The 11,096-nt window shown below is 49.6% G+C and overlaps 2 protein-coding genes and 1 long non-coding RNA gene across 5 annotated transcripts in view; 2 read left to right on the top strand and 1 right to left on the bottom strand.

Moving 5' to 3' along the window:
* Window positions 1-1,671: 1,671 nt before the first annotated feature.
* On the bottom strand, window positions 1,672-10,420 carry METTL21A (methyltransferase 21A, HSPA lysine). Of its 2 annotated transcripts, none has more exons than XM_082763994.1 (3): window positions 10,289-10,420; window positions 3,144-3,255; window positions 1,672-2,145 (listed from the first exon to the last, which is right to left on the bottom strand). In XM_082763994.1, exons 2-3 carry the CDS (start codon window positions 3,226-3,228, stop codon window positions 1,748-1,750), a joined length of 483 nt encoding a protein of 160 aa, XP_082620120.1. In that variant the 5' UTR covers window positions 3,229-3,255; window positions 10,289-10,420; the 3' UTR covers window positions 1,672-1,747. The 2 variants fall into 2 exon arrangements, with proteins under 2 accessions (XP_082620120.1, XP_082620119.1); XM_082763993.1 differs by lacking the exon at window positions 10,289-10,420 and adding an exon at window positions 3,388-3,661.
* Window positions 3,707-9,747, top strand: LOC309879794. Of its 2 annotated transcripts, none has more exons than XR_014317845.1 (4): window positions 3,707-3,841; window positions 3,926-4,056; window positions 5,004-5,058; window positions 5,822-9,747. It is a non-coding gene; the product is annotated as an uncharacterized lncRNA (long non-coding RNA). The 2 variants fall into 2 exon arrangements; XR_014317846.1 differs by having other exon boundaries at window positions 5,819-9,747.
* CCNYL1 (cyclin Y like 1) overlaps window positions 10,063-11,096 on the top strand; it is a 35,505-nt gene continuing 34,471 nt past the window's right edge. Inside the window, exon 1 of the mRNA XM_082763991.1 lies at window positions 10,063-10,415. Coding sequence (XP_082620117.1) covers window positions 10,151-10,415 — 265 coding nt within the window. The 5' untranslated portion in view covers window positions 10,063-10,150. The remainder of the gene's footprint in view (window positions 10,416-11,096) is intronic.

The raw sequence follows: 11,096 nt of genomic DNA, 5'->3' as shown, positions 1-11,096 counted from the left end.
TTTTTTTTCCCAAGCATTGCTCACCCAGTTGATAGGACAGAAAATGCTATGTCTGGCACATTAAAACTCATTCTGTGTTCTGTTTTTAATTAAAGCTGATGTCCTCCTTCCCTCAAAGGACTTAAGCACTGGTTTCAGACTGCAGATTCCCAGCAAGCTGTGTAAGTACTGTTTTAGTGACACCATGTGGCTTCTAAACAGACCAATGTAAGCAAGTGTTTTACAAAACATCCACCCTCAGGCTGAGTTCAGAGCCAAGCAGAGAACTTCAGCTGAAAACAGCTGACAGACTCTCCAGTGATGAAACACAAGACCTTTGGGCCTCGTTGATCGGAGCTGTAATGACAAATGTGTCATTTCCAGATTGCAGTCTACCTTTCATTTCTGGACCACAGACCCTCTGCATCTTTTCCAGTTGGGAAGTTTGATAGAAGCAGAGGAGATATAGAGCTTGTTACATCCATGGCCCAAAGCAGCTGCTGGCTTTTGCTGTTGTCAGTGCCAAAGACATGCATGAACCTGACCTGGGTTAAGTTTAAAGGAAAAAAAAAAAAATCTAGGCCACTGCTTTCACTAGTTTCCTGCTTCTGCCATTAGAAAGAGATGGAAATCTGCTAGTGGTGTGATTCAGATTCCCAGCTGCCCTATTTATCATGTAGGTTTTATGGGATAAACACACAGGTATTTCCAAAAGCTAAAGATAAAAAAGCAGGTTACTTAAAACAGCATCTAACTATCACTGTGCACCAGAGGCATGCCAAAATCTAGATGCTGCCTCAAGCTCCCCAGTAGTAGAAGAATACATTCCCCCCAACTCTAAAGATTTTATAGCAGCAGTCTCCTCTCCTAAATAACTGCCCTCAGAGACAGTGACCCAAACAAATTGAGGTAGAATATAAGAAGTGGTACTCTGAGAGTCAAGGACTGGTATTTAAAAAGCAGTTTGAGTCTCCTTGTTTTATTTGCCCTGCTGGCATGCGTTTCTGTCTGCTCAGAGGAGCCTTGATCCGTGTGAGGGAAAGTTAGACTGTTAGGGCCAACCCAGGAACCAGGACTGCTTCAGTACTGCAGGCATAGCCTCCACAATTGCAAGTCAGATATAATCACCGCTAATTTCCAAGTTGGCTTACTCTGCAATGCTGCTCCTTCCCCCCCTGCTGACCCACCCCTTGTTTCCCTGTGCCTCTTCAGTTCAGCAGTGGCAGCAACAGACAAACTTTATAGCATCTGCCTTTGTTGGTTTTGCCCTTTGAATGGCTTCTTTTACTGCAACTTTAAAGGTGCAGAAGGTTTGAAGAGTTAAAGCATTTGGAGCTGCAGTCTTAGTTTATATTTCTTCCATATTACTTTACTTTTCTAAAGCTGAAATTATAAGGAGGAAAAATCCCACTTTATCTATCCTAATCCCCAATCTAAGTTTCCCACGGAAGTTAAGTGTTGTTTGATTTTAAACAACAGGTCTTTTTATGACATTTTTCATGCATGAAGATTTCTGAAGCTTAAATCAGCTTCAGAAATTACATTTGATAAAAAGTCAGTGGAAGACCTTATATGTTTGTTATTGAGGAATGAAGCAGAACTTTAACTTAAACAAGCAGAAGGTAAGTACAATCCTTGCTCTGTCAGACCAAGTGGAAGAAGATGGTGAAATAACAACCTCTGCAATTATATGCTTAGGAACAATTGTATTTAATAGAAACTAGGATAGGGTTGAACAGGATCAGTGGCTTATTAACAAAGTATAGAGTCAAAAGTCATCCTTGTGACTGTGTCTCTGTGCTTTGTAGATATGAATGTCCCTATTGGAATCATAGTAGACCTCATATACAGAGAAATGGCCTTTCAGCATCTTCAAGAAGTTGTTATCCCGTTCATAGCGGATACGACAGGAAAGAAGAATCACAGTTTGCTCTGAGCATAGATGCTCTAATGTCTGAAGCAGTTCCCCAAATGTTTCTTCCAGATAAATGATGTCTGCACCGAAGATGAAGTCAAATGCTCCTGGAGGGAAATTATCCAGGTCTTTTCCCCAAGTCAGTTCCTTCACCACAGCTCTTGGATGGAGTTCAGAAGGTAGGTTAGCCTGTACGTTTGACTCCAGGAACTCCAGTGCTGCTTCCCTGTCTGTGATGGTAACACAAGCACCTAGGTGGTACAAGAGTTTGTCTCAGGTTAATGTCTGTAAACAGCATTTGGAATACAGTGCTCTAAGTCAAGCAGCCTCCTTAGTTCCTGTTAAACACTATTAATTCCCCTAAGCTGTTTGACTAAAAACAAAAGAGCAAAACAAGCAGAAAGCCCGCTGTCTCCACACATCCTATTCTTCATCAGTCACTTAAGAATATAGAGTATTTTTCACACAAAGATTGTCAGATTAAACAAAGTGTCCTGGAGTTTTTTCTCAGTGGGAAAGTAGTTACTTTCTGCCTTTCCATAGGTGACAACAAAGTTAAAGGGATTGCTACAATTAACCTGCTCTGATTCCTTATTTGTGCTGTTGAAGAGAGGCAGCTAGAGAGCCTATTTCACAGGTCAGATTAAATTTATGGATGTGAGATTTAGCAGTTTGACAAAATGTGGTCATGCCACTGCTTCTATTATTTCAATTGGCACCTTCCACAGTCACTAGAGCTTTGAATTACAAAGCTAGTCTGGGACAGTTAGCACAAATTTAACATCGTACCCTGTCCCTGCCTCAGCCATGGATCCCAGGTAAATCATTTCTCCAGACCTTGGTTTCCCTGTTTGCAAGGCAGGCCACCAAGGCTCACACAAGCACAGAGTGATTTCTGTCTGGAGCTTCATCCGTGCTGCATTTTAGGACAAGGGGAAGACAGCAAGTACAGCTCCTGCTCCCCAGGGGAAGAGAGCTGCAGAACTCCGTGCTGCCGAGCTGCCTACCATGGTAACAGGCGGTAGCCTTAGCAGGGTCGCACCATAAAGTACACTGCCGTGGCACCACCGCCACAATAAATAACGCAGCAGGCTCCGAAGGCTGACAAGAAAGGGAGATGACTCGGGCAGGATACATCCCAGTTCACATCGGTGGCTTTGGTATTAACTTCTGTACCAGGCATGTAGCTGTAAAAGTGGCAGTTTTAGTGCAGCTGTAAATCGCTTCAGGCAAACAAACCAACCCTTACCCAGCAGCGTGGCCACTATTCCCAGCAGCCCCGTCCCAGCTCCCAGCTCGATCACCGCCCGATCTCTGAGATCGACGCTCCCCATCTCCAGGTACGCGCACAGGACGACAGCCTAAGCGGGGAGACAAGGCCAGTTCAGCACGGGGCTCGCCTCAGTCAGGTTATCACCGCGCTGCTGATTTACACCGAGGGAGGAGGTCGCGGGAAGGGCCGGGCACACGGGCTGTGCCCCAGCAGCACCTACCGCGTCCCACACCACGGCCGCCACGCCGAGCCGCTGCCAGTCCTGCCGCAGGCGCAGGGTGCGCCCCGCGAAGCGGAACGTGGCCCAGGGGCTGCGCAGGCCCTGCAGGCCCCAGCCCTCCGCGTAGGGCACCAGCGCCATCCCGGGGGCCTCCCGCAGGCACCGGGGGAACCGGGGGAAGGGCCCCGCTCCCGGCCCGGCCTCTCGCCGCCGCCGCCGCTCCCTCCCCGGGCGCCTGAGGCGGGGCGCGGCCCGGCGGCGGGCTCGGGGTGGGGGTAGGAGCTGCACAACGGGCGGGGGGGAAAGGAAAAAGGAAAAAAAAAAATGAGGGCGGAAGTGGAAAACACGAAAGAAAGGAGAGGGGGAGGGGGGAACACGGCACCCAGTGAGTATCTAACTGGTACCAGTTTGTCGGTGGGCTTCTCTTTTTGACACCTGGGTGCCATACCGAAAGGTAAGAGGTGCCAAGCGCTCTGTGAGGCACTGTCTGCTGCCACTGTTGCCTCTCTGTGGCTTCAGCTCATGTCTTCTGTTTCAGGGCTCTGAGGTAACGGCCGTAAAGGAAACAGATTTGTCCAACCTGCCAGCCTCATCGCTCACTGCCAGCTCTGTGAACGTGGTCCCTGCAAGTACTCATCACCAGCCTGGAAGCAGCCCCTCAATAACCAGGTAACCATGGCAGAAACACATCTCTCTTTGTCCATCTGGCCAGAATACTGACCACGGCAGCAAAGCCAGAGTTGCTCTTGAGTGGGAGTGTGGTGCTAACACTCCTGCTGCCTTGTTTGTGCATGGGTTTCTCTTCACCTTTGGCTCCGTTTAATCTTGTTTGGCAAAACAACACAGTGCTCCTCTCCTTTGTCTGTCTTCATAACCAGTTACTTGAACTTGCTCCAAAGCCTGCTAAAGGCCATGGGAGGGCTGGGGAATCGTCCTGGCAGCGCTTGCACTCCAGCTCGCTAGAAGCACTGCTGCAGGTATTCCACCCACAGGCATAGAAGCTCCAGACCTGTTCTTCAGCCCATGCAAGGAGCCAGACGTTGTGTGCAGAGGGCCACAAGAAAAATGCCTGGGGGAGTGGGGCCATGGAGTAGCATGGCTTCCCTGTGCCCATCTCTGGCTGTGTGGCTCGGCACACAACCAGAAGTCACCACCAGAAAGAAGAGTTAGGCCAGCCCTCAAACTTGAGGAGCATAACCAGCTCAAAAAAAAAAACCCACACTTTCCCACAGGAAGCAGTGAATCTGGCTGGCAGACGAAAGCAAATGTGGTTACATGTGAAAGCCGTTGATTTTGACTGAATGGCTCAAGATTCATGAACCTTTGTGGAAGAGCATTACAGGCTGCACAGGGGTAGCAGGAACCAGAGCTTGTTTTTAGGGTTCTGCTACTGTAGGGGAATGAAAACCAGTATTTCATTTGCCCCAAACCAGTTTGTACTTGTCTTATGGCAATACAGACTTCTTCTCATAAGCATGCCAGAGCAGGTGAGATGATTCAGCTTACTGTGGTTTTATGTCCTAAAGTGCTGGTCCCTTGCCACTGCTTCTGCTTTTCAGAGTTTGAAGCTGCTTGTGCTATTATCTCAATTATTTTTTTTTTAATTATTTATATAGGCAATGTGGGAAAAGCTAGGAGAATGATTGCACTTGAAATAAGAGCTCTGCTTGGGTGAGTTTTTGATTCACTTACACTGTGCTTAAACTACACCATCAGCCAAATGGAGGGAAACTCCCAAATGGCACACATCTTTTGCCTCCACCTCCTAAATCACATGCCAGCGTTGGGATCTCCAGTCTAGGAGATGTGGATGAGTGCAGCAGGGCTCCAGTGCTCCTAATTCCCTCCTTCCCCCCACCCCACCCCCAGCAGTTTTCTTCCCCAGCTGTATTTTGGAAGATGTAGAATCTGGCTAGATAGTAACTAGAGCGAAAGGAGGCTGTACATGAAAATGTACGCGTTTGTTCTCAAAGACAATAAGGTAGTGAGTGTTTTTTTTCTCAGGAATGTGTTTTTGTAAGGCAAATATCCCTGAATATCTTTGGAGATCAGCAGGTTCTCTAGCGATCCTGCTTTGGTTCCCAGAAGTATTTTCCCTTCTTCCCTGCTAATGTTTCTTTGGCACTGACTTCCATGAGCCTTAGACAGAAGGTCAGGAATTACTTTCCAGATTAGAACTGGATAGTGAAGCTATTAAAAGGCAATCAAGTGCACTAAAAGCTCAGAAAGCTTTTAGTTAAATTAAACTTAAATTTAACTTTCTCCCTGTCCAAATCTATTTTTTAAGTTACAATATCCAACTACTATAGTGGCAAGAAAGAGATGTGTTTTTTTTCCACCCTTCCTGACAGTAAAATGATAAGGAAAATGAAACAACAGAGAATTTTAGGCCTAAAACAATTGTCCAGAACTGAAATGCTTTTTCTCCCAGCAGGGTGAGAGCTTAGCACAATGATAAAGTTTCAAGAATGTACCTTGGTTCATCCTTTTAAGACTGCAGAAAGCAAGAGAGACACCTAAGCAGCAGATAAACTTTCAAAGTAGGAAACAGCTCATTTTATGGAAAGCAAGGGTGAGTTAAAAGAAACACTGATTCAAGTCTGTTCTCATCTCATTCAACTGCTTAATAGAACAAAGGCATAATGTGTCCAACTGTAAGTAAATTGCGCTATACCAATAAGCTTCTTCGGGTAATTTTAAAAAGTGTTTCAGAGTAGCGGTCCTTGTAATACTCAGAAGATCAAAGAATCAAGTAGATGAGTTGGAAATGAGTGCAAATTATTTTGGAGCTATAGTAATATACCTTCCTTACTGAAATTTTCTCCTTACTGCTCAATGTTTAAAATCCTGCCTTAGAAATGAATGCAACAGTTCTTGTGATGGCTCTGCAGACACTGCATGTACCACAGTACCATCCCCAATGTGGGGAAGATACTGCATCCATCTCACAGTCTCTGGTTACCAAGGCAAAGGCAGGTATAAATAGAAGCAATCTATTTTTTTTTAAACTCTGTATCTGGAAACTTGTGTTGTTGATAACCCTTTGACAGCAACGCCTTATCCCAAATGGTTCTGTTGTACAAAAGGCTAGCAGCAACTATTTGTGTAGAAACTTCTGGTCATACATGTTTAATCCTTCCTTTCTAAATAAATATCATCTACGTCTGGTTGTCATTCCACTGAAAAACAAAAGCTGTCTTTGAAGAAAAGTTTTGACAAATATCTATTTTGTGAAGAACTTTCATCAAGCCAACAAAAACTAGCAAACACAAGGCATGGAGGAAAACTCGGAAAAGAAAGTGGTCTTTCTCCCTAACTGTCACCGTAAGTGGCCATTCAAAGGACTAGCAGCGAAATGGTTAAAAACTTTTACACTTAAATCTTCACCAGGAGCTTCCAGATTCTCTACACCACTGAGATAGATGGGGTGGTGAACTGCTTTCTGTTAAATGAAAAGGGAGTAAACCAGAGATTAATTTGGCTCTTCACAGCTTGCAGTTGCAGATTTAAGACAGCCTCGTCTTGAACGGACTTGGATCATCTTTGAAACCAACAGGGTGAATTAAAACTGAAAACTTAAATTTCTGCAGAAACTGACAGGTTATCTGTAGACATTATAACTTGCTGGTCCAGCAAGATCACTGAAAAATTATAAATATCAAAATAATATAAGGTATCATCCACTGTATCATTTTCTTTACTCACACAGTTACATTAAACAATGGAAGTAATGAGAGAAAACACAAAGATGTATAATTTCATAAGTGAATGAGCTGAAATACAGGATGTTTCTGGGGCCTCTGAAGAAGGAATAGTTCCCATCAGTAGTATTGCATTCACGCCTTAAACCTCACATCTTGATATACTGTCAGACATAATCACCATGTTTATTAACTCTCTTGCTACAGAAGAATCACTTAGCTTTTAGTGGAATTATGTGACTGATCTCTCAAATGCCTTGCAGTTCTGAAAGCTGACATTATTCTGAAATTTTAATTAAGCAACAAAAAGCAAAATGAGCCAGATCTTCCTTTCCATAAGCAACAACTGCACTTCATTTGCTGGAAACCTCCACCTCTTACAAACGTGCTTGTGGATGCTCACTGATCTGCAGCCTCTTGCAGGTCTCTACTAGCCAGACTTCCAGGCCACAGGATGCCACGTGCTGGGCCGTGTGACAGGAGCACGCCTCACCCACTGGAGCATGAGCGACGTGTGAGTGGCCATCAGTGCACACACAGGTGGCTTTTGGGCAGCTCTGGGCCCTCCGGTGCCCTCCTCCTCCTGCAGCTTCTGTGCTTGCTGCAGCTGGCTGATGGCCACACACCGGGCTGACGTGGGGCTGGCATGTGGGATGCTGGGGCAGGGAAAATGCTGCAAAAAATACCCTTTTGTGGAGTCTGAAGACGGATCTAAAGGCTTCATTTTAGGTGCCCAAATTTCTGATGAGTTCTATAGGTGCAGTGTTACGTAATTGGAGGGGAAATTACAGTGCAAGCAGTGTACTGTATTTAAAACTAGTTAACAACAACTAATTAAAACCACTTTAAAACCAGTATTTGTCTATACGTAGGCAGACAGCCGCTAGAACATTCATATGGATGCAGGAGCATTTGCCACAATGCGAAGGTTACTCTTTTTAAACCAAGCAGAAACCAAGTTTTAAGAAAAATGGTTTTTGTTTGTTTGTTTCTTTTAATTCATGATGATATTAGCAGCTTTTCTCCACTTTTTAGAAACAAAATCCTTCAGACAATGGAGAAGAAAGCAACAGTCAAGTCTGAGCAATTTCATGTACCTTAGACCTTGCAGGAAGGGTTCCCGCGGGCCTCTTTCCAGGCTTTGGCGGCCCAGGTTGGAATTAAACTTTCAGAAGTTTACCCTAAACAAACCTACTGCAGGGCTTACTCATGCAATTTGCCTTTTCTGAATGAAGTCACACATCCATGTTAATGTTTGTGTTAAAATACTGGAAAGCGTTTTCCTTTTCCTCGTAGGAAAACTGTACACATGACCTGCAGTAACAGCTACTTCTAACGCTTGGCTCATCAGAATAGTTGTTCGATCAGCTCTCTGCCCAGCAGCACACAAAGGACAGCTTTGCAGGCTTTGCTCTTTCTTGACTTCAGCACATCTCAAATTCTCTTCTCAGGCATTGAAGTCTCCATTAACTCTACCGGCTGCAATTTGTTCTCCTTAGCCTTTGATAACTGCAAAGCCGGTTTTATTTTTTCTTAAGACAAAATAAAGGTAGGATCAGAAAGGAGAAGCTAAGGTCAAACAACATTCACTGCCGTATGTTTGTTCGATTGGCATCACTGCAGTGATCCAGATGTTTGCACGCTAAGAAAGAAACCCCTGCACTGCCTGTAATGACATCTTGGATTGCTGCAGAGACAAAAGTATGACTTCAATCAATGACACCGCTGCTGCAGTCTGTCTTTGTGCTACGAAGCACAGCCTCCCAGCCCCGGCTCGCTGGGTAGTGCTGAATACATCCTAGCCAAGAATACTCCAGGAGGTGATTTCAAAACTGAAAATTTAGGGCTACTAAAAACCCACCCTGTGTATTCAGAACAACCTCGCCGGTTACTTTTTATTCAAGTCCTCAAGGAAGCATTGGATCTATTTCCCTAACTACTGTTTTGCTTCATTTTTTTTCCCTTAAATGGCCATGGTCTTATGTTACGTGTCAGCTTCAGAAGACAATCACGCCTGCAATATTTTTGTCCCGTCAGCTGGTAGTGGATTTCAAAACAGGATGCCTATTTTTCCCCCCATTATTTGCAGCAGTGAGGCACAGAAGCCTGAGCTTTTGTTTTCAGTTGGTTATACAGGTTCAACCTGGTGATTCATTCTTCCTGCAGCTATGTTTCCAGGAAAAGACAATGCCGTGGCCCTCCTCCAAGTTATCCACAGACTGCTTGAGAGCCAGATCAGAGCGCGCTCCTCCTCTGCAGCCGAGACACTTTCTAAGAAGGGATAAATGGATGAAAACACGTCTCGGCGCTGGTGTCATCTCCCCACAGACGAGGAGACACCCAGCCTCGGAAAAGCACACGCAGCACTACCCCAAGGTGAAGATCAGCGCACAACTGAGAGGATTTGAACTCATGGGCCCTGTGAGGCACAGCCATTAGCAGCGAGCTGGCCTCCGCTTGGGACCGATGCTGAGCGTGCAGCTGAAGCAGAACCCTGCAGCTTCCTTGCGGTCTCTTCAGGAGCCTCTCCGGGCTGCGTGGGCGACAGCGAGCCTGCGGATGCGGGAGCTCCTCAGGAGCCCTCGTGCAGACGGGAGCGGGCGGGGGGCAGCGCTGAGCACCCCCCGCCGGGCGCAGCCCCGCCGCCATCATGCGCCCGAGGCACGTGTGCTCCCGGGGCGGGGCGGGGCGGGGCTTAGCGAGGGGGCGTGGCTCGGCGAGGGGGCGGGGGAGAGGGGTCCCGGTGACGACTCCCGCGCCCATTGGCGGGCCGGCGTCACGCGGCGGGCCGCTGGGCGGGAGCGAGGCGCGGCCCCTCCCCGTGCCGGGGGCGGGCGGCCGCGCGCGCGACGGCCGTTGGTGGGGGGCTCGCGCGCGGCCCCGCCCGCCCTCAACGGCCGCGCGCGAGCGGCGCTGAGGCGCTGAGCCCCGCCCCGCCCCGCCCCTAGCTGCGGCCCCTCCTCCTGCCGCCGCTCCTCCCCTCCCCTCCCCGGCGCCTCGGCTCCCCCCGCCCCATCCCGGCAGCCGCGCAGCCGGGGCCCGGCGGGGGAGCTCGGAGCCCCATGGGCAACACCGTCACCTGCTGCGTGTCGCCGGACGCCAGCCCCAAGCTCGGCCGGGCCCGCGGCGGCGGCGGCGGCGGTGGCGGTGGTGGGGGGGGAGCGGCGGCGGCGGGGCCCGAGCGCTGGGCGGACGCCTACCAGGCGGCGGCGGCGGCGGCGGGCGGCGGTGTCGGCTCGGCGGCGGCGGAGGCCGACTCGGGGGACTCGGATCCCGGCGGCGGCGGCCCCCACCTGCAGCACATCAGCGACCGGGAGTTCCCGGATGGTGAGCGGCGGCGCGGGCCGGTGCCCGGGGCGGGGAGGGAGGGAGGAGGGGGGTGGCGGCCGCTTTGTCCCGGCCGGGCCCCCCCCGGCCCCCCGCGCTGTCACCGGGCTCTGCCCCGCCGCAACGCCTCCGCCCGGGGCTCGGCGCTCGGGGCCCTCCCTCGCTGCCCGCCCCGGGCACGGCCCGGCCGCCGTTGAGGCGCCCCCGGCCGCGGGGGGAGGCCGGCCTCCAGCGCCGTGCTCGCGGCGTTCCCAGGCTGTGCCGGGCGGGAGGAAGGAAGAGGGTGTGTGGGGAGCGAGGGCACGGCGCCGGGTGCCTGACATCACCGGGGGCTCGGAGCCCAGCCCTGCGCCGTGCGATGCTCGGCCGGGGCTGCCTGGCTCCCAGGTTGCTCGCCGTGCCCCCGGTCTGCCCGTGGACGTGTTGCTGCGCGCATCCCCTCCGATCGGACCTGGGGTGCGGGTGTCGCAAAGGCTCGCTCCCGGCGTAACTCCTCTTGAGACGTGCTCGCGGGTTTGTGCTGTGCAGAGTTACTGAGACAACAGGTTAGGGGTGCTCCTGTCTGCCTGTCAGCTCACGTGGTTCTGCAGGCATATGGCATAGTGGAAGAGCTGATGGTATTCAAAACTTTCTCTAATTAAGTGCTTTGCTATTCCTCTTTGTAATTATAACCACGCCTAC

The sequence above is a fragment of the Aythya marila genome (genome assembly GCF_965140915.1).
Source record: "Aythya marila genome assembly, chromosome: 6".
Lineage (NCBI taxonomy): Eukaryota > Metazoa > Chordata > Aves > Anseriformes > Anatidae > Aythya > Aythya marila.
The sequence above is the reverse complement of the archived record's forward strand: the minus strand, read 5'-3'. Positions and strand labels throughout refer to the sequence as shown.

Coding starts and splice junctions, on each gene's coding strand:
- METTL21A (XM_082763993.1), bottom strand. CDS start 3,528: ATGGCGCTGGTGCCCTACGCGGAGGGCTGGGGCCTGCAGGGCCTGCGC. Junction 3,256..3,387: donor CGGCCGTGGTGTGGGACGCG/GTAGGTGCTGCT, acceptor CTCCCCGCTTAG/GCTGTCGTCCTGTGCGCGTA. Junction 2,146..3,143: donor AATAGTGGCCACGCTGCTGG/GTAAGGGTTGGT, acceptor TGTACCACCTAG/GTGCTTGTGTTACCATCACA.